This window comes from Lithobates pipiens, unplaced genomic scaffold (genome assembly GCF_037356315.1).
Source record: "Lithobates pipiens isolate NorthernLeopardFrog02 unplaced genomic scaffold, aLitPip1_a1.2 Scaffold_3, whole genome shotgun sequence".
In the NCBI taxonomy this organism is placed as follows: domain Eukaryota; kingdom Metazoa; phylum Chordata; class Amphibia; order Anura; family Ranidae; genus Lithobates; species Lithobates pipiens.
Window position 1 is genome coordinate 177817756 of NW_027507790.1, and position 26850 is coordinate 177844605.

The following is a 26850-nucleotide window of genomic DNA, read 5'->3' on the forward strand; positions in this document are numbered from 1 at the left end:
CATTTTGTTATATGGCGGGTGGGAAGTGGTTAAAATTAAACGAGAGATCGGGGTCTTTTTGACCCCAGATCTTTGAATAAAGAGTACTTGTCATGTTTATTTATATTACAAGGGATGTTTACATTCCTTGTAATAGGAATAAAAGTGACAAAAAAGTAAAATGAAGGGACAGTGTAAAAATAAAAAATAAAATAAATAAGAATTTTAATAAAAGTGCCCTATGCCTTCATGCTCGCGTCCAGAAGCGAACGCTTAAGTAAGTGGCGCCTGCATGCATAAACGTTGTTCAAACCACACATGTGAGGTATCACCATGATCATTAGAGTGAGAGCAATAATTCTAGCACACTAGACCATCTCTGTAACTCTAAACAGATAACCTGTAAACATTTTTAAAGTATCGCCTATGGAGATTTTTGAGTACTGTAGTGTGTCACCATTCCATGAGCATGCACAATTTTAAAGCATGACATGTTAGCTATCACTTTACTTGGTGTACATCATCTTTCACATTATAAAACATAGGGATAACTTTAGTGTTTTTTTTTTCTTTTATTAAAAAAAAAGTGTATTTTTTCTAAAAAAAAAATTGCAGTGTGACATAAAATATTGCAATCGCATACAATCGCTGTTGTATGCTCTAAGGTCTCTGCTAATATATATATATATATATATATATATATATATATATATATATATATATATATATATATATATAATGTTTGGGGGTTCTAAGTAATTTTCTAGCAAAATGCAAAATATAGTAATTTAAACGTGTAAGATACAGACAAGAACAAGGCTTACACTGCGCTAAAGCTGAGACAACGAGGTCTGGATTGCAGATGCTATCAGAACGAGGCTTGAAACACGCAACGAAAACGAGGCTTGAAACACCCAACGAAAACGAGGCTTGGAAAACTGAAACAGCCAGCGAGAACGAGGCTTGGATTATAAATACAACAAGGCTTGGAACGCGAAAGCAGGCAAAGAAATACACACGTATTGTGATAAAAAAAATAACCAGATAAATAATTTATAAAAATCGGTGGAGAGGAAAGTCAAAGCTAAGGAAAGAAAACAGTAAGTAGTTATTGTCGCGCCTACACGCTGGGCTCCGCCCCCGGGTCACATGGTATGCTGCCTGACCAGGGGGCGTGCCAGGAAGTGGACTAGTAGTAAGTCACATTGAAGAATTACATTGTTGTGTGTCCCCATGTCTGTCATTCTCCTCTATACCCTCTCCTTTCGTCCTTTACTACTGTATATGTGGGTAACCTGTCAGAACACACATTGTATCCAACTGTACACTGTATCTGACCCCATGCTATGTATTGTGTCCCTTCCCTGCTGTGGCGTCCTCCTGTACATTGCTGGCAGTCTGTGCAGCCTCATGGCGTACAGGGTCAGTGTAGTTCTGATGGAATATTACGCCGCACACCAGGCATGAGGCATCTTACCACCCAGTGCATAAAGTAGTACGAAAAGCCAAAAGTTTACCTTTTTTATTTTCGATAGAGTAAAGGGAGAGCTATAACCCGTCAGCTTTTCCCATCTGCGTCCCATTGGAGAGATTTGCCTTCACTTCCCGTCCTATAGCCAAAACAGGAAGTGAGAGGAACTCACCAGAACTAGTATCCCCCATTGGAACATTTCCCTTTATTCCTTTTCTGATGACAACTCGAAATTTGTAATTTTCTTTCACTGTAAATGATAATGGTAAACGGGGTATATCTCTCTAATAGGGGCACAGACAGCAATAAGAACCTGACAGGTGTTCTAATCCCTCTCCACTCTATCCAACAGTAACCACTTTATCCCCGGAAGGATTTACCCCCTAATGACCAGGCCATTGTTTGCAATACAACACTGTGTTGATCTAACTGACAATTGCATGGTCGTGCGATGCTGTACCCAAACAAAATTTAAATTTTTTCCCCCTTTCTTTGTCTTTTTCCCGAGCTTTCTTTTGGTGGTATTTGATCACCTCTGCGGTTTTTATTTTTTTGCGCTATATCCAAAAATGAGTGACAATTTTGAGAAAAGAACTACATTTTTTTACTTTTCGCTATAAAACATTTCCCTCAAAAAATATATATATAAAAAAAAAATTCTTCATCAGTTTAGACCGATATGTATTCTGCTACATATTTTTGGTAAAGAAAAATTCCAATAAGTGTATATTGATTGGTTTGCACAAAAGTTATAGTGTCTAGAAAATAGGGGATAGATTTATGACATTTTTATTTTTTTACTAGTAATGGTGGCGATCAGTGAATTTTAGGGGGATTGCGGTGGACAGATCGGACACCTAACTGCCAGTTTTGACACTTTTTTCAGGAACCAGTGACATTTTTACAGTAATCGGAGCTAAAAATATGCACTGTTATTGTATTAATGACACTGCCAGGTAAGGGGTTAACATCAGGGGCGATCAAGGGATTAAATGTGTTCTTGCAGGTGTTTTCTAACTGTATGGGGGGACTGTGTGACTGGGGAAATACAGATCCATCTTTCCGCATAGCAGAAAGACAGGATCTGTGTGATCTCCCGTCAGAACATAATTTGCCTTGTTTACACAGGCAGATTCCCGTTCTGTCATTGCGGGGAACGATCACGGGGGGGCGCCGGGCATCGAGTCCGCGGGACCCGCTGATTGGCTCCCTCACTGGCCAATGGGAGCGTGCCCACAAAAGTGAGTTCCCGAGCTGACATACACCTACGCCGATTTGTGAGACCGTGCCACATTGCACAGTATAATGATGGCCGCTGGTTGGCAAGACGGTAAAAAAAAAAAAAAAGTGCTGCCTCTTATTTATACTTTAACCAATCGCCATCCGGGGCAATTTTGACATGGTAAAATCTGCATTTTTTTTTTTTTTGCTAGAAAATTATAACACCCGGACATTATATATTTTCATAAAGCAGAGGCTCTAGAAAATAAAATAGCTGCTGTTACAATTTTTTATGTCACACAATATTTGCCCAGCTGTTTATCAAACGCAAATTTTCAGGAAAAAAATACACTTATGCAGAATATTAGTGCACAACAACACAATATAATAGATATCAGACATGTCAAGATTTAAAACTGTGCACACCTGTGAAATAGGGACAAACTACTGTACCTAAAAATCTTCATAGAAGACAATTTAAAAGTCTCTATAGGTTATCAATGTAGGGCTAAACATGAGCTCCAATGCTAGAATTATTGGTGTCTCTCTGACGTTCGAGACAGTACTTAACATGTGTGATGTGATCACGGTTTACATATAAATGTGGGACCTACACACCTCTACACAGGAAAGTATTCTATATATCGTATCTCTATTACATAATACACTGCTTTGTTGTAAGTCTGACCTTGGCTGCTACCCCACATGTGCCTTTTCCTGTCACTGATAACCTTATGGTACTGTAATATGTCATGTAGATTAATGGACTGTTTTTCTATTTTTATACACTTTTATATATTTTTGTAATTAATATCTTTCTTAATAAAATCAGATTGAACATAAACAATAGTCTAGACACCTCTCCTCCAGACCCCAGTGCATGAAAATGGAAAATAGCATACTCACTTTTCCGTAATTTTCCTTTCCTGTCGCATCTTCGTGGCAGCATACGCCTATGGGTTGTGGCTCCGCAACCTGATAGGACCGCGTAGCTATTAAACCCTGAGAGGGTTCCCGCCCCATTATTCTCAGTATATATATATATATACCTCACCTCACCTCAGACGGGTGGGCATCTGTATGCTGCCATGAAGATGCAACAGCAAAGGAAAAGTACAGAAAGGTGAGTATATAATTTTCAGTTTTCCTGTCGCATCATGGCAGCATACATCTATGGGGAATAACTCGCAAATTGGGTGGGTATGAGCAGAAGATACCTTTATTTACAAGGAACAGAGGTATTGGACTGTATAATTGCTCTTCCAAATTCTACCGTGGACAACCTAGCGGAGTCCACTTTATAATGTGAAATACAGTGCCTTGCGAAAGTATTCGGCCCCCTTGAACTTTTCAACCTTTTGCCACATTTCAGGCTTCAAACATAAAGATATAAAATTTTAATTTTTTGTGAAGAATCACCAACAAGTGGGACACAATTGTGAAGTGGAACGAAATCTATTGGATAATTTAAACTTTTTTAGCATATAAAAAACTGAAAAGTGGTGCGTGCAAAATTATTCGGCCCCTTTACTTTCAGTGCAGCAAACTCACTCCACAAGTTCAGCGAGGATCTCTGAATGATCCAATGTTGTCCTAAATGACTGATGGTGATAAATAGAATCCACCTGTGTGTAATCAAGTCTCTGTATAAATGCACCTGCTCTGTGATAGTCTCAGGGTTCTGTTGAAAGCGCAGAGAGCATCATGAAGACCAAGAAACACATCAGGCAGGTCCGTAATACTGTTGTGGAGAAGTTTAAAGCCGGGTTTGAATACAAAAAGATTTCCCAAGCTTTAAACATCCCAAGGAGCACTGTGCAAGCGATCATTTTGAAATGGAAGGAGTATCAGACCACTGTAAATCTACCAAGACCTGGCTGTCCCTCTAAACTTTCAGCTCAGACAAGGAAAAGACTGATCAAAGATGCAGCCAAGAGGCCCATGATCACTCTGGATGAACTGTAGAGAACTACAGCTGAGGTGGGAGAGTCTGTCCATAGGACAACAATCAGTCGTACACTGCACAAATCTGGCCTTTATGGAAGAGTGGCAAGAAAAAAGCCATTTCTCAAAGATATCCATAAAAAGTCTTGTCTAAAGTTTGCCACAAGCCACCTGGGAGACACACCAAACATGTTGAAGAAGGTCCTCTGGTCAGATGAAACCAAAATCGAACTTTTTGCCCACAATGCAAAACGATATGTTTGGCGTAAAAGCAACACAGCTCATCACCCTCAACACACCATCCCCACTGTCAAACATGGTGGTGGCAGCATCATGGTTTGGGCCTGCTTTTCTTCAGCAGGGACAGGAAAGATGGTTAAAATTGAGGGGAAGATGGATGCAGCCAAATACAGGACCATTCTGGATGAAAACCTGTTGGATTCTGCAAAAGACCTGAAACTGGGACGGAGATTTATCTTCCAACAAGACAATGATCCCAAACATACAGCAAAATCTACAAAGGAATGGTTTACAAATAAACGTATCCAGGTGTTAGAATGGCCAAGTCAAAGTCCAGACCTGAATCCAATCGAGAATCTGTGGAAAGAGCTGAAAACTGCTGTTCACAAGCGCTCTCCATCCAACCTCACTGAGCTCAAGCTGTTTTGCAAGGAAGAATGGGCAAGAATTTCAGTCTCTCAATGTGCAAAACTGATAGAGATATACACCAAGCGACTTGCAGCTGTAATCGCAGCAAAATGTGGCTCTACAAAGTATTAACGCAAGGGGGCCGAATAATTTTGCACGCCCCACTTTTAATTTTTTTATTAGTTAAAAAAGTTTCAAAAATCCAATAGATTTCGTTCCACTTCACAATTGTGTCCCACTTGTTGGTGATTCTTCACAAAAAATTAAAATTTTATATCTTTATGTTTGAAGCCTGAAATGTGTCAAAAGGTTGAAAAGTTCAAGGGGGTCGAATACTTTCGCAAGGCACTGTAAAGGTGTTTTTTGAAGACCAGGTGGCTGCTTTGCAATTGGTTTCTGAAGACACCCTGCAGTAGGCTGCCCAGGAGGTCGCCATTGCCCTTGTGGAATGTGCCCTTAAGCCCTCAGGTATTTGAGGGTGGTTAGATGAGTACGTTTTTTTAATGGTCTTCACCAACCATGCTGTGATGGTGCGAGAGGTCGCTGCTTGTCCTCTCCTAAAGCCATGTGGGATGACTAGGAGATTCTCTGTCTTTCTCAGACTACTGGTTGCCGAAAGGTAGGTCAAAATGTTGGTCTTTATATCGAGTGGGTGTGGGTCACCCTGTTCTGTAGAAAGAGTGGGAAGGCATAACTCCTCGTTAAAGTGGAAGGAAGACAACACCCTAGGGATGAAGTGATCCGATGGCTTTAAGACTACCTTGTCTGGGTAGATGGTTAGGTATGGGTCCTTTGCCAGTAGGGCCTGCATCTCTGAGACACTTTTAGCTGATGTAATTGCTATAAGGAAAGTGACTTTGAAAGTTAGATCCCACAGAGAGATGCCCTCCATTGAAAAGAATGGTTCATGGGATAAGGCATCTAGCACTACCGAGAGGTCCCATGTCGGGAAGGAAGGTTTTCTAGATGGCCTTAACTTTAGGCAGGCCTTTTGGAATTGAATGACAGGAGGCTCCTGTGCCCACTTCACTCCTATCATGGCGGACAGTGCTGACACGTGAACCTTCAAGGTACTAGACCCAAGGCCTTTATCTAAGCCCAGCTGGAGAAACTCAAGGATCTGAGCGACTGTTGGAGATGATGGATCCCAGGATTGCTGTTGTGCGACTGAGAGAAACTTTTCCCAGATCCTTTTATAGGTATTGTTGGTGGTGCATTTTCTTGCTTGAAGAAGAGTGTCTACCGCTTTCTGGGAACAACCTTGGACTAAGAACCTAGCCCTTTCAATCTCCAGGCTGTTAGGTGCAGCCTCTCTGGGAATGGGTGAAGGAGTTGTCCCTGCAAGAGTAGATCCACTGTCATCTGGAGCAGCAATGGCTTTGCTGTGTTCAGTTGGAGGAGCGTCATGAACCATGGCCGTCTTGGCCAAAAGGGGAGGACTGCTATCACTGTAGACTCTGACCTCTTGAGTCTGAGTAGAAATCTTGGAATAAGGGGCGTCGGTGGAAAGATGTAGCCCAGACAGAAGTTCCACTCTTGCTGCAAACAGTCTGTGCCCTCCGCCTATGGGAAGGGAACTCTCGCCAGATACCTCTGGCACTTTGTGTTGGTTGGTGTCGCTGCCAGGTCTATATCCCGTATCCTTCAAGTTTTGGTTATGAGGGAAAAGGCTTGGTGGCTTAAGGCCTATTTGTTGTTGGATACAAAATTTCGGCTTAGAGAGTCGGCCAGTTGGTTTTGTACATACAATGCCGTTAGTTCCTACAGGTTTAGCTGTGCCCACTCGAGAACTTGGCAGACTTCCTGCATCATGGAGCGACTCCTGGTGCCTCCTTAATTCTTTATTTATAAGATTTTCCAGAATTTACAAAAAACCACAATTCATATATAAACCATTTCACATAATAAGTACAACATCATTTCTTATACAGATTATCTTCCTATTCCCTCCCCTCCCCCCTTCCCACCCCTCCCTCACTCGATCCTACTCCATGGGACTCCTTTTAACTAGCATTCAATCCTCTTCAGATAGCTTTCAGTTTTACCAAACAATACCCAAAGACGCCATTTATTTTGGTACCTTTCCTCCAAGTTATCCAGTTTGTACATTGACTCTTCTATGATTCGAATCTTTTCTAACCTATCTGCCCACTCCCTCATTGAGGGAGGGTCAGATCTTTTCCATCTAAGCGGTATCAATGATTTAGCAGCATTTAATAAAGAGGGTATCAAGGAATACCCATACTCCTTCTCTCCTTTTTCTATATCATGAAACAAACATGCCCATGGATCCCTCCTAATCCTTTCCCCTGTTATTTCAAAAATAGTTTCTAATACTTTATCCCAAAATATCTGTATCTTAGGGCACAACCACCATATGTGGGCAAAAGACCCCTCCCCCATGCAGCCTCTCCAGCATAGCCGGGGGGTCGCACTACATATTTTATTTCCTTGTTGTGGGGTTATGTACCATCTTGTTAAAAGTTTATATGACATCTCTCGTGTTTGCGAATCTACGGTAACCGAGTAGGTTCGTCTAATTATCCTATTTCTATGGCCATCGTTACCTAAGGACCCGATTTCGTTTTCCCATTTTTCTAGATAGGGGGGGTAATTTTGCTCTATTCTTTCTATTAGAATTTTATAAAATTTTGAGATTCTTTTTTGAAGGCACTGACGGTTCACTAATAGCTTCTCCAACGGTCTAAGTTGTTCCATACCCCGTAGTGGCTGTGGTAAAGACTGAATGAAATAATATAGTTGAAAATATCTCCATTTGTCTAATGGTTTATGTCCCCATTTCCCTATAATTTCTTCATATGTGCACATCCTATTACCTTCCATCACCTCCTGTACTTTAATGTTATCTTTCTTAACCCAACTACTATAATATAAATATTCCTCTTGACCTGGGATAAAGAATTTAGTGTCCAGTAGTGGCATTAGTGGTGAATTGTGTTCCCAGTTATGTCGTTTGTTTATTGTGTCCCATATCTGAAATAAATTTTTTGTGAGTGTGCTTGTGTTAGGGCCTAATTCTCTGTGTTTTGCAGGTATCCATACTATTTCCCCTAAATCCCTTCTACTTAACTTAATTTCTAATTCAGCCCAGTCCTTACCCTTTTTATTATAAATCCAGTCCGGTATTCGAGAGATTGCTATGGCCTCATAATACTTTTGGAGATCCGGCATTGCCAGCCCTCCCCTTTCTTTACTTCTGATCAGGGTATTCCGAGCCACCCTTGCCGCTTTTTTTTTCCATATAAATCTATTAATCAAGATTTTTAATTTATTTAAATAGACCTGTGGTAACACTATTGGGATCATTTGGCATGTATAGGTAAAAATTGGTAAAATAAACATTTTAACTACGTTTATTCTACCTGTCCATGATAGAGCTTTATATTGACACCTTTCCAAATTCTGTTTAATTTTATTTAATAAGGGTATATAATTGGCCTCGAACAGATCACTCACCTCTGCTGTCAGCCTTATTCCCAAATAGACCAATTCCCTCCCACACCATCTGAAGGGGAATTTAGACTGAAGACGGCTCTGCTCTGTTATAGAAATATTCAAATTCAGAATTTCGGATTTAGATGTGTTAACCTTGAAGTTAGAGACCTTCCCATAACTTGATAGTTCTTCCATTATTGCTGGTATGGAAGACCCGGGGTTGGAAATGTAGAGCAAAAGGTCGTCGGCAAACGCCGCGACCTTGAACTCCCTCTCAGCAGCCCTTATCCCAGAAATGTTTGAGTTCATCCTGATGGCCCTCAACAGGGGTTCTAGTGACAGTATAAATAATAATGGGGATAGCGGGCAGCCCTGTCTTGTCCCATTGAATAACTCAAGGGGGCAGGACAGGGCCCCATTTATTCTTATTCTAGCTTTAGGGTGGGTGTAAAGGGCATCTACCCAACCCCTCATACGGTCCCCCACTCCATACCTTTCCAGAACTTCAAACAAGAACCTCCACCCCACTCGGTCAAATGCCTTTTCCGCGTCTATTGACATGAGTACCGCAGGGGTGCCCCGTCTTACCGCTTCTTGGCATAGCATAATGGTCTTTAGTGTGTTATCCCGACCCTCTCTCCCCTCGATAAATCCAACCTGGTCCTGCAATATCCATTCTGGCACATGTGGTCCCAATCTCTCTGCAATAATTTTTGCAAACAATTTAATGTCTGAATTTAATAAAGAAATTGGCCTATAGCTTTCTACTGCCGCCGGGTCCTTTCCCTCTTTTAAGATCAGGACCACATGTGTCAGAAGTGTCTCTTCGCGAAATGCTTGACCCTGCCCCACTGCATTAAAATAGTCGCATAATCTTGGGACTAGCTGTTTTTGGAATTGTTTGTAATAGGAGATCGGGAAACCATCGGGCCCCGGGCACCCTCCTTTAGCTGTATTTTTGATCGCCCTCTCAACCTCCGCCCTTGTTATTGGGGCTTCTAATGCTTCCATTTCTAATTGCCTGGCCCTGGGGATATCTAACTGATTTAAATATTTCTTTATTCCCTCCTCTACTTGATTCTCAACCTTATCCTGTTGCCCGATATTATACAGGCCCTGATAATATGTGAAGAATGTGTTAACAATATCATCTGGCATATTTTGTAAGTCCCCCGCAGCATTTCTTACGTTTGGAATGAAAGTTCTATTTTTCTTTTCCTTCACCCTCCTAGCCAGCCATTTACCTGATTTATTCCCCCATTGGTACCTTTCTCTTCCCAGGATATGATAGATCGATCTCCTATTCTGCTCTAAGCAATCATCTAACTCACGTTTTTTTGTTATTAAATCTTGGGTGTCCCGAAGCCCCCATGGTCTCCCCAACTGTTCCAATCTCTGAATTTCCTCGTATAATAAGGATTTCTTCTTCTCCCTCTCTCTCTTTTTCCCTGCGCCAATCCCTATTAATACGCCTCTTATAACTGCCTTGTGCGCTTCCCATAATACAGGGCTAGATGTTTCCGGTATGTCATTCAGACTAAAGAATTGTATAATCTCCTGCTCAATCCTTTCTGCTGTATCTTTGTCCTGTAATAGAGATTCATTCAGTCTCCAATTCATCCTCGGTCCATGGTCCCCCCCGATCTCCAACTGAATCAGCACAGGAGCATGATCTGAAACAGTTCTTATCTTTATTTCAGCCTTCTTAAGTGCCCTTAAAAATGAATGCTCCAGGAAAATATAATCTATACGGGAAAAGGAACCATGGACCGAGGAGAAACATGTATAATCCCTATCTTTAGGGTGCAGTGTTCTCCAAGTATCATATAATTGGTATGCAGTTAATGCCCTTGAAAACAACCTCAGTTTATGTTCGGATATCCTAGGCCCCACCCCTGTAGTATCTATTTTAGGGTTCAGGCTCCAATTGAAATCACCTGCCAGAATTAATTTCCCTTCTTTAAAATCTTCTATTTTATTCAAAACTTTCTTCACAAATCGACCCGTATTCTTGTTTGGGGCATAGATATTAACAATTGTGCATTTAAAATTATACAGCACACCTTTTAGGCACAGGTAACGACCCTCCGGATCCACCAGTCGCTCTTCTAGGTTAAATCTTATTGTTCTACTGAACCCTATTGCAACCCCTCTCGAAAAGGGGGATGGGGAATCCCCGTAGAACCACACCGGGTAATTGGCCGAATTCAGTCTAACCCCAGAAGTGCATGTTATATGCGTCTCCTGCAAACACACTATATTTGCATCCATATATTGCAGTTCGTCATTTACCCGGAATCTTTTCCTTTTTGAGTTTAAACCCCTTACATTATACGTAACAACATTAAGGACTACCATACCTCTCTACTGGGATAATTCCCCTCCCTATTTTTTTTCCTTTTTTTTTTTTCTTCCTTTCCCTTTCTTCTTTCTTTTTTCTTTTCCTCCTAAGCGTCTAGTGGATCCAGTGGTGCCTGTACCCGCTAGTCCCATGGGAGGACCGAGTGAGAGCCCCAAAAAACAACCAAAAACCCCCCCCCTCCCTTTCCCTCCCTCCCTCCATCTCCCCTCCCAAATCCCCCTTTGTCCTATAACGGAACGTCTCATGAGACTGGGTAGGACACCCCCCTTCCCGTTAAGCCTATGGCATTGGTGGGCCGCTGTTTGTGTTCGCCTCACCCCCATAGTATCCCTGGAGCTTGAACCTTAATCCGCCCAAGACTCCCCTCGCCTACCCTCCCTCCCTCCCCCCAACTCCCCCCCCTCACCCCTCAACTCTCAGTGCAGATTCATCAGTTCAGCTCAATTCCAGTAATCTACTTTCGACTCCCCCTGTTCGGTCGGCCCTGCCCTTTCCTCCCCCGGGTACTATTCCCTTCAGCCCCTAATACATCTTCACTACTCCATTCTATCTGAGGGGCGGGGGTTATACCTAACTGTTCACAAAATTCTGGGAGGTCTTCAGGGTAACGCAGGACTGCAGATCGTCCCTCTTTCTTTCCTATGAGGCATGCAGGAAATCCCCATTGATATGGGATGTCCGCCGCTCTCAATAGTTCAGTAAGTGGTTTTAAACATCTCCTCCTTCCCAATGTCTCACCCGCTAAATCAGGGTAGATCTGCAGTTCCGTGCCCTCATAGACCACCCCAGACTGTGTTCTCCCTCTTCTCATTACCTGCATTTTTTCTACTACATTATGAAATCTCACTATAACGTCTCGAGGTGCTTCTGTTCTAATCCCCCGGGGTGGGGTCATTCTATGTATTCTATCAATTTTCAAAGGGTCTGTGACTTCCTTATCTAATAAAGGGTTAAAAATCTGTTGAGCTATCTCACCCAGAGCGGACCCACCATATGACTCGGGGAGACCTTTTATCCGTATATTCTTTCTCCTACTTCTATTTTCTTGGTCCTCCAGCTTATATCTAATTGTTCTATTTGATTTCCGGAGGGCTGTTATCTGCTCTAGGATTCCCTCCATCTTACTCTCTTGAGTCTCCACTCTGTTTTCTAACTCCTCAACTCTCCCCAATACCAAACCTATATCGCTTCTTATTGTTGCGATATCTGCCCTTAGGGAGATCTCCATTCTTGAGAACATCTCAGAGAGCATCTCCCTGATTTGCGGGGGTTGGAGGGTTTCTCTATGGCTATCCAGAACCATTTCTTCTGTCTCCCTATTAACCACCTCCCCCTCCCCCCGGGGATTATTCTGGTCTATTTCTACATTCTGTAAATTTACCCCGCTTTTTTTTTTAAGCTCGCTTGACTTTATCGTGGGATTTTTTACCCCCCTTCCTTCTTCCCCCTTCTGTCTACTTGGGCCCGGGCGAATAGATTTTTCTGTTCTAGGGCTGTCGGTCCCTTCATCCTCTCTTATACTAGAGTTTGCAGCTAAATATTTTTGGATCCCGACCGGACTTGTAGCCGGGGTGGCTGTCTTGTTAACTTTACTTGTCTTTCCCCTCATTTTGACAGGACTGAAAACCCTCCTCCCTTTATCTAACGCTCACCAGGTATTCCTTTTTACTATCAGCCCCCCTTCCTGCTCTTCCCTCTTACCTCCAACCTAATCTAGTATACCTGCGTCCGTACCACTGAAAATCCCCCAGAGGCCCAAAATCGCCCGCAATGTGATACAATTAAATCGAGAATAACAATATCAACGGCTGCCCAAAAAAAAAAAAAAAAAAAAAAAAAAAAAAAAGAGGGAGGGGGGGATGGGACCTAATTCAGCTGCTTTCCACGCCGTGGATAGATCCTCTATCAAAGTCCATACCGTCTAACGGTATACCGAAAATGTAATAGGCTATACGGTGGGAAGTTGTTGATAGTAATATTATTGCAGCTGTTAAACTGAATTCATCTTACTTTGATAGCAACTTTTCCCACCCAGAAAACAAAAATAATACAAAAAAACAAAAATATGTCCGGTCCTTCAGCTATTAAATGGAGACAATCAAAACAGTCAAAACAGTCACACAGCCAGAAAGGTTTTAAGTGGGTCTTTCTTTGATGAGAAGTTCTCCCACCCCAAAATCGGAAAAAAACGAAAAACATGTATCCAGTCCTTTAACTGTTAAATGGAGGCAAGCTACACGGTCACACAGCCAGAAGAGGTTTTAGATAAGTTTTTCCTGCAAAAGAAACTCTTACGTCAGATAACCAAGCATCGGAATATATCCAACCTCCTTTGTACACCGCAGCACACACTTCATCCTTAGATTATATGCATACAAGTTCAGTTGTAATTTTGTATTCAACTAGAAAAAGGAAGGGGTCTGGCAGCTAAAGCGAGTTTCCATCGGCAAGCTAATTATTTTTCTTCCTTTTATTATGGCTTCCCCTTCTCCTCTCCACTCACATTTCAGTCATTTAACTGTTAAATGGAGGCAAACTACACGGTCACACAGCCAGAAGAGGTTTTAGATAAGTTTTTCCTGCAAAAGAAACTCTTGCGTCAGATAACCAAGCATCGGAGTATATCCCACCTCCTTTGTTCACAGCAGCGCACACTTCATCCTTAGATTATATGCATACAAGTTCAGTTGTAATTTTGTATTCAACTAGAAAAAGGAAGGGGTCTGGCAGCTAAAGCGAGTTTCCATCAGCAAGCAAATTATTTTTCTTCCTTTTATTATGGCTTCCCCTTCTCCTCTCCACTCACATTTATAACAGCGGCATATTTAGAGTATGCAAAGCGACACTGTCCTTCAAAGATAGACCTTAGGTAGCAGTCTTCTTATACCATTAAAGGGAAGGGAGGGGAGATACTCACAGGTAAGCCCGAGCTATAACCAGGGGAACAGGACTCTTCCTATCGGGTATAGTATCTTTGAACCACCTCCAGCTTTGGGCTGCCCCCCTCCCCTTCAGGCCGCTTGTCTTACCGCTGTCCTGTCATCATAGACCGACCGCCAAGCACCGACAAGCGCAGACACAGATCCTTGGATACACGGCTCCTCTCCTGACACCCAATTTCAGATGCAGCTGTCTGCCGATCAGAGGGCCTTCCTCACCGAAGGGTAAGCATCCGTCCGATCCTCCGCCGATTCGCCGAGAGAGAGGTAGCTATCAGCCTGTGCCTAGATCGCGGAGGCCGCCGCGGCGAGGTTCGAATCCGCGCGGCGTTGCTGGAGCTCTCCGAGGGCCAGGGAAGTCACGCCCAGCCCAGCATCAACGAGAGCGTAGCGAGGGGGAGAGAGAGTGGGGATCTCGGGAGATCAGCGTATAGCGGCTCCTACGTCATGACGCCGCCCAGCCAAAGCTTCCGCCAACAGTTCAAGTCTTTGAGTGCTTATTGATCCAGATTCAAAACTCCTGGTGCCTCCTTGCCTGTTGATATAGGCAACTGCCACCCTGTTGTCCAATTTTAACAGGACTTCCTTTCCCCTGAGGAGGGGGCTGAAGGCTAGCAGAGCTTGGAATGCTGCTTTCATCTCCAAAATGTTTGAAACCAAGTTTTGTGTCTTGAACAGCCAACGGCCTTGAACTGCAAAGTGACGGTAGTGGGCCCCCCCAGCCTTCCATGCTGGCGTCCGAAGTTATTACTTCTTGGGGAAGGGGAACTATATGCTTGCATCTATTCAGATTGCTCAATCTGGTCCACCACCAGAGTGATTATTTTACTTCTTTCTGGGTCATGATTGGTTGAGACAGCAAAGTGATGTCTGAAGAGGTCTTGTGTTCCATTGGGCCCATCGGGATGGTTGCTGAGAATGATCTCAATATACTGAGGCACTCTCGCGCCGGAAGTGTGGTGGATGCAAGTAGCTTTTTTGCTTTTTGGATAAAACTGGGAATTTTGTCTTGAGGGAATTCTATTGTATTGAGGTAGGTATCTAATTCCGCCCCCAGGAAGATCATTCTCTGAGTGGACTGTAAGTTGCTTTTCCCCCAGATTATAAGAAAACCTTTGCAGGGTGGTGGCCAGAATAGATCGATGCAGTAGGAGAGAATCTCCGTTGTCCGCAAGCAGGAGGATATCATCCAGGTAATGATGGACTCTTAAGCCTTGCTCCCTCAGTAAGGCTACCATTGGCAACAGGACTTTGGTGAACGTTCTTAGAGCGGTGGAAATCCCGAACGGGAGACTTTGAAATTGGAAATGGTGATGACCTACCGCAAGTGTGAATGGGAATGTGCAGATAGGTGTCCTGTAAATCGATGGAAAGCATCCAATCCCCGATGTTCATGGCCTGAAGAATTGACTGTAGGCTTTCCATCTTGAATGTCTCCACTAGGATTGACTGATTGAGATTTTTTAAATCCAGAACGGGACGCAGATCCCCTGTCTTTTTCTTTACCAAGAATTACGGGGAGTAAAACCCCTTTCTCCTTTGAGATAGTGGAACTTTCACTATGGCATCCTTCTGGATCAGACTTTGAATGTATTCTTTTAGTAGCATCCTACTCTCGAGAGATGCCGGTAGTCTGGTTGTAGAGAATTGGTCTCTTGGTGACCATCTCTTGAATCTCCATTTGTTCCCGAACTGGACAGTAGCTACCGTCCACTGGTCCTTTATTGTTTCCGCCCAGACCTGCTTGTATTTCATGAGCCTGGACCCTACTATAGATGGTTGGGCGGATGCAATTTCAAAAAGACTTTTGGTCCCCTGTGGTGGGGGGTCTTGGATTTTTGGAGCTTGAGGAAAGATGACTGGGGTTTCTTCCAGTTCCTCCTATACTCTTTACCGGGCCTGTAAGATTTAGCCTCCCTGTATTTATCCGGGAGATTTCTCCTAGAGGCAGGTGGCCTTTGTTGTCTGGGCCTTCTGTCTGAAGGGATAAGTCCCGACTTCCCGCCGGTGACTTTGGAAATGGCCGAGTCCAGTTTTTCTCCAAAAAGGTTTGAGGAGGGATCTGCTGACCAGGGTTTCATCCAAAGCATCCTTCTGGCCATCACTAAACTTAGCATTGCTCTTGAGGCAGATTTTATTATATCCATGGAGGCTTCAGCGACAGAGTCACCTGCCAGGCTAAGCTCCTGGAGGGCTGAAATTACCGTATTTATCAGCGTATAACACGCACTTTTCCCCCCTTAAAATCGGGGGAAAGTCGTGGGTGCGTGTTATACGCCGATCCCCACTGTCTGTGAGTCTAAAATACAGAGCATCACCGAAAAATACAGAGCGCCGCCGAAAAATACAGAGCGCCGCCGAAAAATACTGAGCGCCACCGAACAAGACAGAGGCGACTGCTCGGCTCCACTCGTAGTCCCGCCTCCCTGCTGTTTCTGGAGCGAGCGCTGCCGAAAAAGACCGAGCCGACTGTACTGTGTACTCGGCTCGGCTTGCAGTCCACTGTGAGCGGAGCCCAGCCGAATACACAGTACAAACGGCTCAGTCTTTTTTCAGCAGCACTCGCTAGAGAAACAGCAGGGAGGCGGGACTACAAGCGGAGCCGAGCAGTCAGCTCTGTCTTGTTCGGCGGCGCTCGGTCTTTTTCAGCGGCGCTCGCTCGGTCTGTCTCGGCGGCGGGAAATTTAAACATGGGCAAGGCTGCAAACGCTGCTGGGCAAGCTGCAAATGATGCTGGGCAAGCTGCAAATGACACTGGGAAAGCTGCAAATGACACTGATCATTCTGCAATGATGGACAAGGCTGCAGATGCACACTGATAAGGCTGCATTGACGGGCATTTAAATGTAAGGTTTTTTTTCCTTAAACTTCCCTCCTAAAACTTTTTTCCTTAAAATGCCCTTCTAAACTTGGGGTGCGTGTTATACCCCGATAAATACGGTACCTTTTCCTGTTCCACCCCCTCTGTCACCAGCTTTTCAGCATTAGAGGACCAGCTAGAGATAGCCCTTCCCACAGCTGCCAGTGCCACTGCTGGTCTACAAGCACCACCTGCAGACAGGTAGGTTCTTTTGCGATCCAGGTCGATCTTTCTATCTAACACATCTTTAAATGTGACTGCGTCTTCTATTTGGGAGTGTTACGTGCCTAGCGAGGCGCATCAGAGAGGAGTCGATGGCGATGATATTAGTGGGTTGACGTTAGGTTAGCAAAGCTATGTCCACTTAAAGAACCTATTACTGAGACTAGTCTTTTTCTCTGGCTTTTGCCACTCGTCCTTGATCAGATTCTTCAAGTTCGTCAATGAATTAGAAGGTCTCCAGGTCTTTTTTAAGGTTTGGAAAGTATTTCCTCAATTTTTGAGGAGTCTCTTTTTCTTCCACCCAATCAATTTCTTCCATCACTGATCTCACGCATGGTTCAATTAGTGAGAAGTCAAAGCCAGTGGATGTCTCTAAGTCATCATTATCAGATAGGGGATCCGATATTTTTGATGAGGAGAGAGTAGCAGAAGAGGTGCCTTGTACAGGTCTGTTGATTTTGGACCCTGCGATTTGGAGGGATGATTCTCTAGCCGACTCCCTTGTGTCTAGCTCTTTGTCTCTGGTTGCTACATTGAAGCACGTGCCACAGGCTAGCTTGTCTGGAAGCACTGTGGTGCCGCAAATCCAGAATTTGCCAGCCGTGAATAGGATTTTGAACGGTTTCTCCTGCAACTTGAGCAGCTTCTGCCACGATTTGAGTGGCTTTGCCTGTGGCTTGAGCGGCTCCTTCTTGAGGGCTCCCTTCATCTTGAATGTGACAATCTGGAAGATCTGGTAGGTCTGGGCTAGGACAGGCTTTCCTTTTTCCTTTTCTCCATACTTACCAAACATCCCCTCTTAACTATTAGGCTGGTGATGGTCTACTGGGGAAGCGGCCTCCATGGAAGGTGACTGAACCTGACCTAGAACATATAGGTGAATCAGTATGCATATATAGGAAAGGCAGAATGAATCTGAGAAAAAAAGGCTATGAGCTGACCTTGTGGGTGAAGAGAGAGAGGGTGCAGAGTAGCAGACCAGATGATTCAGCAAGTTGCAGACCATTTATCCCTTTGCAGAGCTCAAGGAAGAAACAGAGAAAAAGACAGCATTTTTAAACTTGCTGCCATCGCAATTGACGTCACAGTGGGCAAGATTCCACTGTCCGCGCATGCGCAGAAGCTGTGCACAGAGCGGTGTGGGATTACAGGGCTTAGAGGCACCATAAGAGAAAGAGATTTTTTTTTTCTCCCAAGTGCTCAGAAAGGGAAGGCTGGAGGCCGCTGCAAGCAATAAACCTATTTAAGGTTTGTAAAGCATTTTAACAACATACCCCTGAGACCATCAGAGTGGGGTTCCTTCCGCTTAGCTCGTTTAGAGGCTGTACAGGTAAGGACTTCCACCCAGGAGAGGCTTGAACCTGGCTGGGGCGAGAGCAGTAAGGCATGCATGTTTGGTCCTTGACAGGTGAGGGAAAAAAAGGAGAATACTGGGGCGGGAACCCTCTCGGGGTTTAATAGCTACACAGTCCTATCAGGTTGCGGAGGCGGAACCACAATCCATAGGTGTATGCTGCCATGATACAACAGGAAAAATGGTTTAAGCCCCTCTCATGCAGCCCCCAGTGTTTTAAATATGGTGTAAACACCTCTCCTTCTGCCCCCATTGTCTGAAATATTGTGTGAACACCTCTCCTCCAGCCCCCAGTGCCTAAAAAATGGTGTGGGCACCTCTAATACAGACCCCAGGATCTGAAATACGGTGTAAAGACCTCTCCCCAGCGCCCAGTGCATGAAATATGGTGTAAACATCTCTCCCCAGCCCACAGTTCCTGAAATATGGGGTAAACACCTCACTTCCAGGCCCCAGTGCCTGAAATATGGTGTAAACACCTCAAGCCCCCAGTGCCTGAAACAAAGTCGGCAGCAGGGAATAATGCAATGGCTCATAAGGCCAATAAGTCTACCCTTAATTGTAGTGTTCAGGGGACTACTGGAAGATAATATATAAAATAAATACAATAAATGTATTGATTTCTGAATGACAGGAGTTCCCCTATATGCAGACATCTACAGATTCCAGTCATGCCCGTTTTCCTCTGTGCTCAGCAATAATGCCTGATCTTCTCTTCTAGTGATGCCTGGCCAGTCGCTGTTGCGGGTCCTGTATGCCAGCCTGGCAGTGAGATGTGCTGGGACTGTCCGTTCCTCTCTGACGCTGGCCAATAATCAGAAATATCAGCAGCAGGTGAGATCATTCATAATAAATGTCCACACTGTGAACTCGCCAAGCCAGCAAATATGATGAAATGTCCATCTGCTTTATAGATTTCTCATCTTCATTATGTAACATTTCAGTCCTTCATACTACATTCCCATCATCCCCTACACACCAGCTAAAATATCCATCCCACACTGGCTGCTAAAATGAGAAAGAAGGTGGAGAGCTTGATACAAACTACAGCTATAGTCTGAGAAGTCATATCACCTCCTGGACCCTCCACACCCAGAGTGACTGAGGCACCTCTACTGCATTATGAGTAGAGGAGCGTGGCTAAACCGTGACTAAACCGTGACTTAGAACAAAGATTTTTGTATATTATATTTTAGAAAATACTGTTCATTGTTTGTATTTGCACATATAACAGCTGAAGTGTAGACTGAACAAAAACTGTACAATCTGGTTGCACAATCTCCTTTAGATCTACCATTGACCATGTAGTGTAAAAGGCCTGCTTGATTTAATATGAGTTAAAAGGATCATTGAAGTTTGTCCTCATATTATAAAAGCACTGTAGAATCAGATTGTATGGTGTATGCCCAACTTTATATACTTTTTTTTTTTTAAGGTAAATACAGTATCTTACAAAAGTGAGTACACCCCTTACATTTTTGTAAATATTTTATTATAGCTTTTCATGTGACAACACTGAAGAAATTACACTTTGCTACAATGTAAAGTAGTTAGTGTAAAGCTTGTATAACAGTGTACATTTGCTGTCCTCTCAAACTAACTCAACACACAGCCATTAATGTCTAAATCGCTGGCAACAATAGTGAGGACACCCCTAAGTGAAAATGTCCAAATTGGGCCCAAAGTGTCAATATTTTGTGTGGCCACCATTATTTTTCTTGGGCATGAAGTTCACCAGAGCGTCACAGGTTGCCACTGCAGTCCTCATGCACTCCTCTATGACAACATCATGGAGTTGGTGGATGTTAGAGACCTTGCGCTCCTCCACCTTCTGTTTTTTGGATGCCCCACAGATGCTCAATAGGGTTTAGGTCTGAAGAAATGTTTGGCCGGTCCATCACCTTTACCCTCAGTTTCTTTAACAAGTCTTGGAGGTGTGTTTGGGGTTGTTATCATGTTGGAATACATGGGATCATGCTCTGCTTCGATATGTCACAGTACATGTTAGCTTTAATGGTTCCCTCAATGAACTGTAACTGCCCAGTGCCAGCAGCACTCATGCAGCCCCGGACCATGACACTCCCACCACCATGCTTGAATGTAGGCTAGACACACTTGTCTTTGTACTCCTCACCTGGCTTCCACAAGACACACACTTGATCCCATCTGAACCAAATAAGTTTATCATCAAACCACAGGACATGGTTCCAGTAATCCATGTCCTTAGTCTGCTTGTCTTCAGCAAACTGTTTGCTGGCTTTCTTGTACATTATCTGTAGAAGAGGGTTCCTTCTTGGGCGACAGCCATGCAGACCGATTTGATGCAGTGTGCAGCGTATGGTCTGAGCGCTGACAGGCTGACCTCTCACCCCTGCAACCTCTGCAGCAATGCTAGAAGCACTCGTATGTCTATTTCCCAAAGACAACCTCTGGATATGACAATGAGCGTGTACACTCAACTCAACTACACTCAGCACTAACAAGTCACATGACACCAGGGAGAGATAATGGCTAATTGGGCCCAATTTATACATTTTCACTTAGGGGTGTGTCAAGTTATTTTGAGGGGACAGCAAATTTACACTGTTATATAAGCTGTACACTCACTACATTACATTGTAGCAAAGTGTAATTTCTTCAGTGTTGTCACATGAAAAGATATAATAAAATATTTACAAAAATGTGAGGGGTGTACTCTCTTTTGTGAGATACTGTATGTATTTAAAGTAGGAGACTGCAAAATTAAGGTATATATTTTTTTGGTAAATGTTTGCATAGTGCACACGCTCTGAGTTTTGGAGCCCACAGAGGAGGAATCTTTCCCCTCTCCAATAACCATTTTGCAGTTTCTGCTGTACTCACAGGCAGGGCCATCTTAATAACATCATGGGGAAAGTAATGCTATGGGGCCCCTACAAGTCTGCCCAATTTACGCACCTCACATCTGTACACTTTCAGCCCCCCTCACATGTGTATATATGACACATACACACACATACAAACACAGGCATACACATGTACACACACACACACACACACACACACACACACACACACACACACACACACACACTTTTAGAACAGTCCTTACTTGTTAGGTGGTGTTCCTTGTCCCACTGTTTCTTCTATTTGTCTGGCAGTGCCCAGGGTTGCCCACTCAGTAAGACGGCCCTGCTCACAGGTTCACTTTAAAGTGTCCCTGTCTTCCCTGAGGAGTCATTAAAGAGGAACTGTAGACTGCTCACATGCCTAGTAGTCTGCTCACATTTAGTGCCTCTGCGTTTTTGGAAAGGGTCGGGGACTTTTTTCCCGCAAAATCCAGCATTTTGCAAGTATTAGAATTCAATGGACCCGCATCCAAAATGCAAGTACCGCGTTTTTATCGTGATTTTGACGCGATTTGCGTTTTTAAAATTTTTTTTTTTTACACCGTATATAGCTGGTTGCTAAGGAGAGGGTCGGGAAGCCGAGTCCCCACCCCCTCCTCCTGAACCATACCAGGCCACATGCCCTCAACATGGGCGGATGGGTTCTTTGGGTCAGGGGGGGCTCTGTGCCCCCCACCCCAAAGCACCTTGTCCCCATGTTGATGAGGACAAGGGTCTCTTCCCGACAACCCTTGCCCTGTGGTTGTCGGGGTCTGCGGGCGGGGGGCTTATCGGAATCCCCCAAATCCCGGCCCCCTCCCTATGTGAATGAGTATGGGGTACATCGTACCCCTACCCATTCACCTGGAAAAAAAAGTAGTGTAGTGTAGTGTTAAAAAATACAGTAGACAGTTTTTGACAAGTCTTTTATTAAAAATCTTCTGGGGAGTCTGGGATCTGGGGCCCCCTTGTTAAAGGGGGCTTCCAGATTCCAATAAGTCCCCCGCCCGCAGACCCCGACAACCACCAGGCAAAGGCTGTCAGGAAGAGGCCCGGGTCCCCATCAACATGGAAACAAGGTGCTTTGGGGTGGGGGGCGCAGAGCCCCCCCCTGCCCCAATGCACCCATCCCCCCATGTTGAGGGCATGCGGCCTGGTATGGTTCGGGGGGGGGGGGGGCTCGCTCGTCCCCTCCCTTTCCTGACCTGCCGGGCTGCATGCCTGGATAAGGATTTGGTATGGATGTTGGGGGGACTCCCACGCCATTTTTTTTTAAATGTCGACGTGGGGGTCCCCTCCGAATGCAATTTTTTTTCTCCTTTTTTTTTTTAGCTGGCATTTTTTTTTTACATTCAGCGGGAAGTCAGCTGACTGCTGATGACTCATCGGTTGCTAAGGATGCGGCGGCCGACTTCCCGGCCCTCTCCTTAGGAACCAGCTAGATACAGTTTAAAAAAAGAAAAACGCAAAAAAGAAAAATCGCGATAAAATCATGGTAAAAACACGGCAAGCACCGCAAAAAGCACTGCAGAAACGCTTAGAAGCAACGTGCGTAGATGTGAATCGAGCCTTAATGAATGTTACTATCCCTTAAGCTGGCCATAGACAGTTCAGCAAGTAAGCTTAATGAAAAAAATAAACTTAACAGACCGCATTTGTGTGGATGGAGGAATCCTTCTTCCCAGGAACGGACGCTGTCCGAATATATTAATTGGTGCCTACACCTATCAGTCAAGAAAAGCTTCCAACATTCTTTGATAAAAATAGATAAAACTATTGATATCGAGCAGGGATGGCCACACACGGAACAAAATTTGTCCTATCCATACTGAACTGGGCAAATTTTGATCTGTTTTAGTGGGGTTCAGAAAATGCAGCATCGGCTCAGAGGGCAATGACAAAGGGGAGGATTGACCACACAACTCCCAGCAGGTAGTACTCACGCCTTCCGTTTGTGTAGACATTGTACTGATAGCGAATTCAGGTAACTCATTGTCACACTTTGATGTTTCCTGATTGTTTTCTCTATCTCTCTGGTTAGCGTCCATATTGCGCCAGTGACAGAGTTGGCAGTGATGAGGTGCAGAGAGCACAGAAAGCACAGAGTAATTCGGGCACTATTTTTTCCCGGATCATTGACCATTCCATCCCAGCAGATATCATCTATGAAGATGAACAGGTAACGGAGCGCAGACCATCATGGGAGCCTTGGTAGTATTGCTCCATCCACTGACAGCCTGCTTTTTCTTTTGCAGTGTTTGGCCTTCCGGGATGTGTCCCCCCAGGGTCCTGTGCATTTCCTTGTCATCCCCAGGAAACCAATTGCAAGAATAAGTGAAGTGACAGCGGGTGACACACAGGTAATGCAGAGCCACTGAAGGGGGCCCAGTACTGCCATACCGCCGTCAGATCTGATGGCAGAAATGTCGGCTGGTACACACTGTACACCACACTGCTTTAGGGCATGCCATAGATAATTGCTTATTTATCAAAACTACAGTAACATAAACTACCATGGAACTGTTGCCCTGTTTCCCAGGGAATAAAAGGTGAAGGCTAACTGGTTGAAGTGGGTAATGGTCTAGTTATGCCCCCTGGTTACATTCACCAGCCACGCTGTGTAGTGCTGCAGGAGTAGTGGTCACAGAAATGTGAGCCTAGCAGGAGGCAATTACTGTTCTGTCTTTTCTCCATAGCTCCTGGGTCACTTGCTGGTCACAGCCAGCCACCTGGCACAGAAGGAGGGGCTGACTCAGGGCTACAGGATTGGTGAGTGCTGAATATGACATAAAAACTTCAAATTGGTTCTGAATGCTGGATATGACATGTTATGGGGGGGGGATAATATAATGGAAATTTACCAATATATTGCTATCAAGGCCTTAGTAAGAAGGAGGACCACCTCCAACAGCTCTCAATAAGATTGATGCAGTCATATTAGTGCCAGCTCCTTTAGAGGATTCAGAGACTTTGGTGTTGATTTACTAAAACTGGAGCACACAGAATCTGGTGCAGCTGTGCATGGTAACCATTCAGCTTCTAACTTCAGCTTGTTCAGTTAGGCCTCTATCACATGAAGGATCTGATCAGCTGTACCTGTCAGTTTTTCTGGTGGACCAGACTGTACCCTCCATACCCCTATGGCCTGGCTGGTATAAACAGACTTGTGTCTATTAATGCTCGCCTACCTCCAATCCAATCTGTCACCTTCCGTCCAGGCGGATTGGAGGGCAGTCAGATGTAAACAGACAGCGGAGTTTGTTTACACCCGCCAGTCCATAGAATAGAGTGGGCTTGGTCTGCGTTTGCTCTGCATAAACTGAGCAGACATGGACCTGTCATACACCTGCTCTGACGAGCGTACACATCCCCTGCTGATCATAACAGTCTGCCCCATGGATAAGGGGCCTTAAGCTTTGACATTAAAACAGGGTGGATTTAATTTAAATCATAATTTTTAAAGAGCAACTGTCATCTCTGTCCCGCAGTGGCTCCACCTCTGATCCTCTGTTGACTCACCGACAGTCCCATTCACTTAATGGTGATGTGGCAGTGACACAACAAGGTGAGTGGATGCACGCTAACAGCGCCACCATGACGGATCTAAAATGAAAGGTGTTCTTTAGAACAAAGACTTATTCTTGCTGTTAGTTAGAATCTTTAATATTTGCAAACAAAATAAAGGTTTCCTATTTAGAATAACAAGCTGTCAGGTTAGTAAAACAGCAATATCAGAACCAATTCAATCATACAGTTTGTAATGTACATAGATTTGCACAACAATGGGATAAAGGAATATTCCTGAACTTTGTTTTATCTCATGGTTATTGTGAAATTGTGTAAATGCATCAATGCAGTGCATGCTATCTCAGCTTGCATTCTTTGAATAAGTTTACCAAAAATGTAAATATTTCAGAATATAGTCTCATGCTACATAACTAAGCTCCATTTCATGCCGAATAAACCAAATTATTAATCTATCTTAAATAGAAAACTATCTTTAGATACATTTTTACTATAAAAGCATTTTATTAAGATACATTTCATTAAAAAAATTTAAAAAAAATCTGAGCTAAATAAAAAAAACATCTTGATTAAAAAAAAAAAATCATTGATTTTTAGCCACCCTGCATTAAAACCTAGAAGCTGTTTGGTTACTATGCACAGCTGCACCGGATTTAATGTGCAACAGTTTTAGAAAATCCAAACCCCACGTGCCAGTAAGAGAACAGAGGGGAGCAAAGAGCAGGAGGTGCGGGATGAGCTCTCTGCCTCTTCTGTACACAGGACTTTACATTGCTCTCTGCCCATTGTAGCACAGGAGGATCACTTAGATCGGGCTATGTTGCTGCGTAACGCCTGAGGACTCTGCACGCCACCCAGACTGGAAAAACACTGGTGTAGAGGGGTGAGATTCTCTGAGCTTTGCGTCTTCTTGAACAAAAAAAATGGCTAAGAGGGAAATTCTTTCAAACAGAGACACAGACCGTAATAAAAATGTTACCCTTTTATCAATGCTGGTACGCTTCGTGTTTGGTAAGTAGTGCGATCATTGTATCCCACAATCTTAGCCTCAGCATAGGGAAGGAAAAGCTAACCTGGTAACACACCATGGTCATGTAATGCCATGTATGTATGAGTGTGCACCTAAATCAACCAGCAAACATAGTGCAAAGCCCTCTCCAGCTCCCCAGGTAACTTACTTCACGTGCCCCTTCTTCCCAAGCACGGATGGAACTTGGTGTTAACCACAAAAGTGAACTTTTCATCTTGTTTGTTATTTTTTGTCAGGAAAGAAGTGGCAGCCAATAAAATGTAAATATAAAATTGTCAGTGGTAAGGCACTCATGGCTGGGCAATTCATAGATGCTCCCCAGCACTCTATCCTGATATCTAACACAGTATCCAGACAATAATCTCATTCTAACACTACAATAAAAATGTGGAAATTAAATCCAGGTGGAGGGGCTACCTCTAAGGTGAACTGTCCTTTGTATGTTATTTGCTGTACAAGTACTTTGGCTGAACATTGTTTCAAAAGGACAACAAAAATCTTAACTTTTATATAAAAAGTAGACAGGCTCACTGTCTGGCATCACACTGTGCTGGCAATGTGGGCAGAGTGCAGGGGAACTTTTTTTTTGTATTACTCCTTTTCATTTGTTTTGTCCATACCCTTAATCCCTTTCTCCTTGGCACTATCATAGCTGGAATATGTCTCTTGTTTGTAGACCTTCCACCTGTGTTGTCCTAAGTCTCTGTCCTGCCATTGTGCCTGTCCCACCCTGAATCATGGTCTCACAATCCCTCACTGTCGTTTTCTCTTGCAGTGATCAATGATGGGAAGCAGGGGGCGCAGTCTGTCTATCACCTTCACGTGCATGTAATTGGTGGACGACATATGGGCTGGCCTCCAGGATAATCTCTGCCCAGAGCTGAAGTAGAAGACCAAAAAAAAAAAAAGGGGGCTAATTTCTATACAGATCAACTAAGGTGTATGCAATCAATAAACTACATGCAGCAATTA

General features: G+C 43.9%; 1 protein-coding gene across 3 annotated transcripts; it reads left to right on the forward strand.

Annotated features, from left to right (window-relative positions):
• Window positions 1-1060: 1060 nt before the first annotated feature.
• Window positions 1061-26850, forward strand: LOC143940800 (putative HIT-like protein Synpcc7942_1390). Of its 3 annotated transcripts, none has more exons than XM_077462545.1 (6): window positions 1061-1079; window positions 19178-19290; window positions 23365-23502; window positions 23579-23683; window positions 24020-24092; window positions 26654-26850. In XM_077462545.1, coding segments are annotated over exons 1-6 (522 nt in total). In that variant the 5' UTR covers window positions 1061-1078; the 3' UTR covers window positions 26746-26850. The 3 variants fall into 3 exon arrangements, with proteins under 3 accessions (XP_077318671.1, XP_077318668.1, XP_077318670.1); XM_077462542.1 differs by lacking the exon at window positions 1061-1079 and adding an exon at window positions 1088-1174; XM_077462544.1 differs by lacking the exon at window positions 1061-1079 and adding an exon at window positions 1111-1171.

Coding starts and splice junctions, on each gene's coding strand:
- LOC143940800 (XM_077462542.1), top strand. CDS start 1,129: ATGGTATGCTGCCTGACCAGGGGGCGTGCCAGGAAGTGGACTAGTA. Junction 1,175..19,177: donor TGCCAGGAAGTGGACTAGTA/GTAAGTCACATT, acceptor CTTCTCTTCTAG/TGATGCCTGGCCAGTCGCTG. Junction 23,503..23,578: donor TCATCTATGAAGATGAACAG/GTAACGGAGCGC, acceptor TTTCTTTTGCAG/TGTTTGGCCTTCCGGGATGT.